Raw genomic sequence first — 6,392 nt, forward strand, 5'->3', positions numbered from 1 at the left:
GTTGCTGTGCGTAAAGTACGGCAAGCCAAGTGTCCCATTAATAGCTGCTTTTACCACATGTCTGCCTATTAATGGACCACTTGGCTTGCCATAAGGATGAAGACGCTTCATCCCCGCGGGACATGCTGTCCCCGTCTCTGCTGGGCAGGAGCTGGTGCGCCTGCTGCAGCCGTAACATCCACTCCACAGACTGCGCAACGTCTCCTCTCGTTGCATTTTTAATAAATAATCAAAATAAACACGCGCGATGACTTTGGACTTTTAGGGGCGGAGATTTTAGTTGCCAGATCCGAGCAAACATGTTGCCAGAACACAACCAGGTCAAAATGAGAGAGTTTCTGGATCTTGTTCCGGCAGAATCCAACTCAAATAAAGAACTGGAAATGTCATTTATGATTAAATCAAATCGATGTCTAAATAATTCCTGCATTTTTGGGAAAATAACTTTCCCGTAAAGGTGAGACAACTGGAAGGGCACCAGTCGACCCCCCTGGACTGACAACATGAAAATGTGGGTGGGAAAGGTGAAGCACCCACACCTGCCTCCACCCTTGTTTGCCTGGGCCCTTAAAAAAAAAAAACCTTATCTTGTTTCTTTAAATAATCTCAAGACCCCAAACTTGAAGCTTTGTGACCACAGTGGGGACTGGAGCCTGGCTTTGCAAACCATTGGAATATAAATCCTCCAGCATGTCTCCTTCCGTAGTTCAAATAATCAAATAAACACTTATTTTAAAGGAAAAAGCTGCTGGGTGAAAAAAAAAAAAAAAAGAAAATTTAGAAATTAATAAAAAAAAAAATTCAAAAAGATAAACTAGCTCAGAAGCTGAAAAAACAATTTATATTTGGCTGGGAAATGCATGGAGACACCAACACAAAGGTTTAAAACTGCGAAATTCTTCTCTTTTTAGTTTGTTTTGTTTTTTCTTAAACGGAACACACAAAACTATCCGAGGAAAACAGTTGAGAGAAATGTACTTACAGAGTGAAAACAGCCAAGGTTCAGTCTGCAGCTCATGCATCATTCCGCCGGCGGCGGCTGGAGCTTTTCAACGAAGAAGAAACGTCGGCGGTGTGGCAAAGGGAGGCGACGAAGAAGAATGAGCAGAATGCTAAACGGAAAATAGAAGGGACGGCTTCTGTTCAGTGAATGTTAAACCCGTTACCTCGCACCACCACGTCTGAATTGAGCCGCATTATATTAGCCTAACTATGACAGAGCCTCAGTCAGCGCTGTTACTCAGGAGACAGCTTGCAGGTAATTAAACCTCGTCGGGAACAGGGACGTGAAACGATCGCGTGTGTTGGCGCAAACTGTTTTCTTTGATCTTCCACGTTAACAGTCCCGTGACGTGATCTACGTGGTGAATGCGAACCGTGGCGCTAAAACGCGTCGTTGTGTTGAAATGTAAACGTGTTCTTCGATGTAGCAGGCTGTGAGCTGATGAAAACCACTGTCACAAGCGCCAACGACTTCTGCTGCCAGGCTAAGGCTAGCTTTAGCCGAGTCGGCTCGATGTGTTTACATGTGTTTCAACCGAAATATCACATGTTGACACATGACGTTTCCTGGTTATTATCGTAACGAATGGCCACCTATTATATATACGCTTATAAGCCGTTATTGTGGCACCAATTGGAGCAGTTTTCTCCCTGACCACCGCGGAACATAATGTAGCCACCTCACGACAGCTGGAGGCTAACGTTAGCCGCTTAGCTTCGAGGCGCTAAGCTAACACGCTAATCTCGCATTACTGTAGCTCTCTGTTTTAGCAGGGTCAGCTGCAAAATAAATTTAGCTACGCTAATAATAGCCACCCTCCAAATGCAGCAACCTTCAGCCCGCACCATGTAACTTTTAGGCGTAGTTTGTTAGCACGAGTTTACCCATGCCGTGAAATCATGTGTTATTTTTCTGCCTCTTTCTGCACATAACTGGATCTTTTGCTAAATCTCCCAAGAAATTAACAGAGAAGCTACATCTCCTCTTATTTAAAACAAACAAAAACTAGTCTGTTTTGATTTGGGTTCATATACAAACTACAGATTAGTGACATATTTGAAACAGATCATGTGAAAGTAATTTTCGTCCCCAAAAACAAGAATAAATGTGAAACCATAAGGCAGCTGTGTGACCGCTTGTTGACAGCTTTGGGGTGTCAGTTAAAAGCTTAAAATCAACCATTTTGTAAGAGAGACAAATCAGATAAAGCTCTCTCTCTTTCAAATGTTTGAGTTTGACAAACAAATACGACCGCAGGAAAGTTTACTTTGAATACCAACCATTTGTGGAATTTATTTAAAGTAATGTAGCAACATTTAAGATTGTAAATTGACATGTCCCTGTAATCTGTAATTGGTTTTCAATTTGCATCCAGAATTGCAGCAGAATGTCATAATTTAATACAAAATTAGTACCTTGCTAATTAGCAGTTTTCTTTATATTATTTAGATTTACAAAAGTTGCATTTGAGATTTCTGTCAAAAGGCAAGGACTTCTATTATCTACGTTTATGAATAGTAGTGTATTGATTTAATCTGGCAACAACCTTTAATGTTCAGAGGTGCAGTTTTATTTTTGTTAGGGTGGATCAACCAGTTTGCTGCTGAGAAGGCGCTATTTAAGAGACTGAGCTGAAGACAGCACCTCAGACTGAGGAAGTCTCTCGGATGAGAGACGAAACGTGTCTACATTTTTTTGTTGTTTTGTTTTTTTGAATGTCCAGAGGACCAGATTGAACTTTTTTTTAGATTTTTCTACCTTGATTATTGAGCATGCATCATGACAACCTGTTATGTGGTTCACTGATTTGCTCCTTACACAACTTCCAGGCAATACCCCAAAAAATGAATGTTAGCTTGGAGCTCAGTAACATTGTGAACCTACTATGATATAAGCCAGAGTTTTTAAGCTCTTGTGTTTTTATGTAGAGTTGAACAAAAACCCAGTGGAGGGATTCTCAGCAGGCCTCATTGAGGACAGTGACCTCTACAGATGGGAAGTCCTTATCATCGGCCCTCCAGACACGCTGTAGTAAGTCTGACTGAGCTGTTTGGGTGTGCTTAAAGGACGGGAACACCTCATGAGCTACCTGTTAAGAAGTTAATGCAATGTTCATTTATTGATTTTTTTTTTCCTGTTGTTTGTGTTTTTTTTTTGTCTCCACAGTGAAGGTGGTGTGTTTAAAGCTCATCTGACGTTTCCCAAAGACTACCCACTCAGGCCACCTAAAATGAAATTTATCACAGATATTTGGCATCCTAATGGTAGGTGAAGAAGCACGACTGTGTAAAAAGTGGTTGTTGTTTAGAAAGTATTTGAAGGTGTAAATACTGTAATTTCTTTAGTCTGTTTTGAAATATCAAAAGTGACAAAATTTTGTATAATACATATTACACACCTAAATTAATGTTTATTATCGCCTGCTTTTAACTTTGGATAAATTAAAATAAACTGAAGAGTAGTTTAGCACAAGAGTAGGTGCTTGAACATTTGTGAATCCTTTAGAATTTTCTCTATTTCTACATAAATATGACCAAAAAAAAAAAACCAATTCACACAACTCCTAAAAGTAGATGAAGAGAACCCAGTTAAACAAATGAGACTAAAATATTATACTTGTTCATTTATTTATTGAGGAAAATGATCCAGTATTACATATTTGTGATGGTAAAAGTATGTGAACCTCTAGGATTATCAGTTAGTTTGAAGGTGAAATTAGAGTCAGGTGTTTCAATCAGTGAGATGATGATCAGGTGTGAGTGGACACCCTGTTTGATTTAAAGAACAGCATCTGTCAAAGTCTGCTCTTCACAACACGTTTGTGGAAGTGGATCATGAACAGAGGAGATTTCTGAGCAGCTCAGAAAAAGAGTTGTTGATGCTCATCGGGCTGGAAAAGGTTACAAAACGTCTGAAAAGAGTTTGGACTCCACCAATCCACAGTCACACAGATTGTGTGTGGAAAGAGACACAAACACAGACTGGCTGGTTAACGTCAGTGTTTCCCCTACCATTATACAGGCAGGGTGCCCCACCCCGTCAACAGAACTGAGCACCCCGCCTACCAAGCTGAACTTCCCACCCAGCTCTGACATCACTAAGGTAGCGGCGCAAAATACAGGCTCTCTAGCTAAAAAGCCAAAGGCTGCACTCACATTGCCTCTTCCCTCATGTTGAACGCCCCCCACCCCAGCTCAAAAACTGTTAGTATAAGCTGCGCTCAGACATGTCTCCGTCCCCCCCATCAGCAAAAATCATAGATGAGATGAGCACCCGCCATGGCAAGCTAACTAGGGGAAACACTGCTATGAAACAAAAAATGATGATGATGAAATAATTACAAACACAAACCTGAACAGTAGAGCATGTAAAGCCTGCAGCAGCGTGAGGAAATATGGGCCGGTTGTCCTCCAGCAGTCTTAAGTTTATAGCAGCAGAACTAAGGGATACTTCAGCAAACCCAAGCCTAACTACAGGATTTATCAAAAAGGAAAGACTTAAGCCTAGTCTTAAAAGTAGACGAGGCGTCAGCCTTACTGACAGAAACTGGATATTGGTTACATTAGAGAGGAGCCTGATGATTAGAAGCCCTGACTCCCATTCTACTTTAGAAACTCTAGGAACCACAATAAACCTGCAGTCTGGGAGCAAAGTCTTCTGTTAGGAAAATATGGAACTATAAGATCTGTAATATAAGATGGAGTTTGATTGTTGCGTGTTTTGTATGTTAGAAGTAAAGTTTTATAAAGTCCAATGTTTCCCCTACCATTATACAAGCGGGGCGCCCCGTCAACAGACCCGAGCGCCCCGTCTACCGAACCCCACCCCCACCCACCTGTCGGCACTGACGTAACGCTAAACTAGCGGCTCGCAATGCAGGTGTGCTAGCTAAAAAGCTAAAGGCAGCCTCTTCCTTCATGTTGAACCCTCACGCTGAACGCACCCCCGCCACTCGAAAACTGTCGGAACAAACGGCGCACGGCTCAGATGTGCGTCTGTCTCTCCCCACGCCGACCCCCACGCCAAAAAAGAAAGACTGTCGGTTCGGACAGCGCGCAGCTGAGATGTGTCTCTGTCTCTCTCCTCACTCACCCTGCTCTAAAACTGTTGGTTTAAACAGCGCGCTGCGCAGCTTAGGACGAGTCCCCGTCCGTCACCCCCCACCCACAACAATCAGGACCAGATGAGCGCCCCACCATGGCAAGTGATCTAGGGGAAACACTGAAATCTATTCTGAATTTGACTGGGAGCCAAGGGAGGGAAGCTAAAATTAGATAAATATGATCTCTCCTTGCTCTCATCAGAACTCATAGCAGTGTTTTGAATCAACTGAAGACTTTTTAAAGTTTACCGGGGCATTCTGATAATTAATAAAAAAAGTACTGCAGTTAAGCCTAGAAGTGATAAATGCATGGACAGTTTTTCTGCATCGTTTTGAGACGAGATGTCAAAGTTTAATGATTATTGTTCAGGTGGAAGAAATCGGTCCTGGTACCGTATTTTCCGCCGTACCCGTCACACCGCTCTGCAAGTCGCTCCAGTCCAAATATGTACAGTGAGGAAAACAAGTATTTGAACACCCTGCGACTTTACAAGTTCTCCCACTTAGAAATCATGGAGGGGTCTGAAATTTTCATCTTAGTTGCGTGTCCACTGTGAGAGACATAATTAAAAAAAAATCCAGCAATCACAATGTATGATTTTTTTAAATATTTTATTTGTGTGTTACTGCTGCAAATAAGTATTTGAACACCTGTGAAAATCAATGTTAATATTTGGTATAGTAGAGTAGCCCTTGTTTGCAGTTACAGAGGTCAAAGGTTTCCTGTAGTTTGTCACCAGGTGTGCACACACTGCAGCAGAGATGTTGGCCCAGTCCTCCACACAGATCTTCTCTAGATCAGCCAGGTTTCTGGGCTGTCACTGAGAAACGGAGTTTGAGCTCCCTCCAAAGATTTTCTGTAGGGTTCAGGTCTGGAGACTGGCTAGTCCACTCCAGAACCTTGATATGCTTCTTACGGAGCCACTCCTTGGTTCTCCTGGCTGTGTGCTTCGGGTCATCGTCATGTTGGAAGACCCAGCCACGACCCATCTTCAATGCTCTAACTTTTCTTAGGATCATTGATACGCCACGAGGTGAGATCTTGCATGGAGCCCCAGTCCGAGGGAGATTGACAGTCGTGTTTAGCTTCTTCCATTTTCTAATAGTTGCTCCAACAGTTGATCTTTTTTCACCAAGCTTCTTGGCAGTTGCCCCGTAGTCCTTTCCAGCCTTGTGGAGGTCTACAATTTTGTCTCTGGTGTCTTTGGACAGCTCTTTGGTCTTAGCCATGTTAGTAGTTGGAGTCTTACTGACTGTGTGGGGTGGACAGGTGTCTTTATGCAGCTA

General features: G+C 42.5%; 1 protein-coding gene across 1 annotated transcript in view; it reads left to right on the plus strand.

Moving 5' to 3' along the window:
* Nucleotides 1–1,060: 1,060 nt before the first annotated feature.
* Nucleotides 1,061–6,392, plus strand: part of ube2g1a (ubiquitin-conjugating enzyme E2G 1a (UBC7 homolog, yeast)) — a 22,217-nt gene continuing 16,885 nt past the window's right edge. Inside the window, exons 1-3 of the mRNA XM_037687588.1 lie at nt 1,061–1,258; nt 2,932–3,034; nt 3,170–3,267. Coding sequence (XP_037543516.1) covers nt 1,213–1,258; nt 2,932–3,034; nt 3,170–3,267 — 247 coding nt within the window. The 5' untranslated portion in view covers nt 1,061–1,212. The remainder of the gene's footprint in view (nt 1,259–2,931; nt 3,035–3,169; nt 3,268–6,392) is intronic.

The sequence above is a fragment of the Nematolebias whitei genome, chromosome 14 (genome assembly GCF_014905685.2).
Source record: "Nematolebias whitei isolate Nwh7 chromosome 14, NemWhi1, whole genome shotgun sequence".
Lineage (NCBI taxonomy): Eukaryota > Metazoa > Chordata > Actinopteri > Cyprinodontiformes > Rivulidae > Nematolebias > Nematolebias whitei.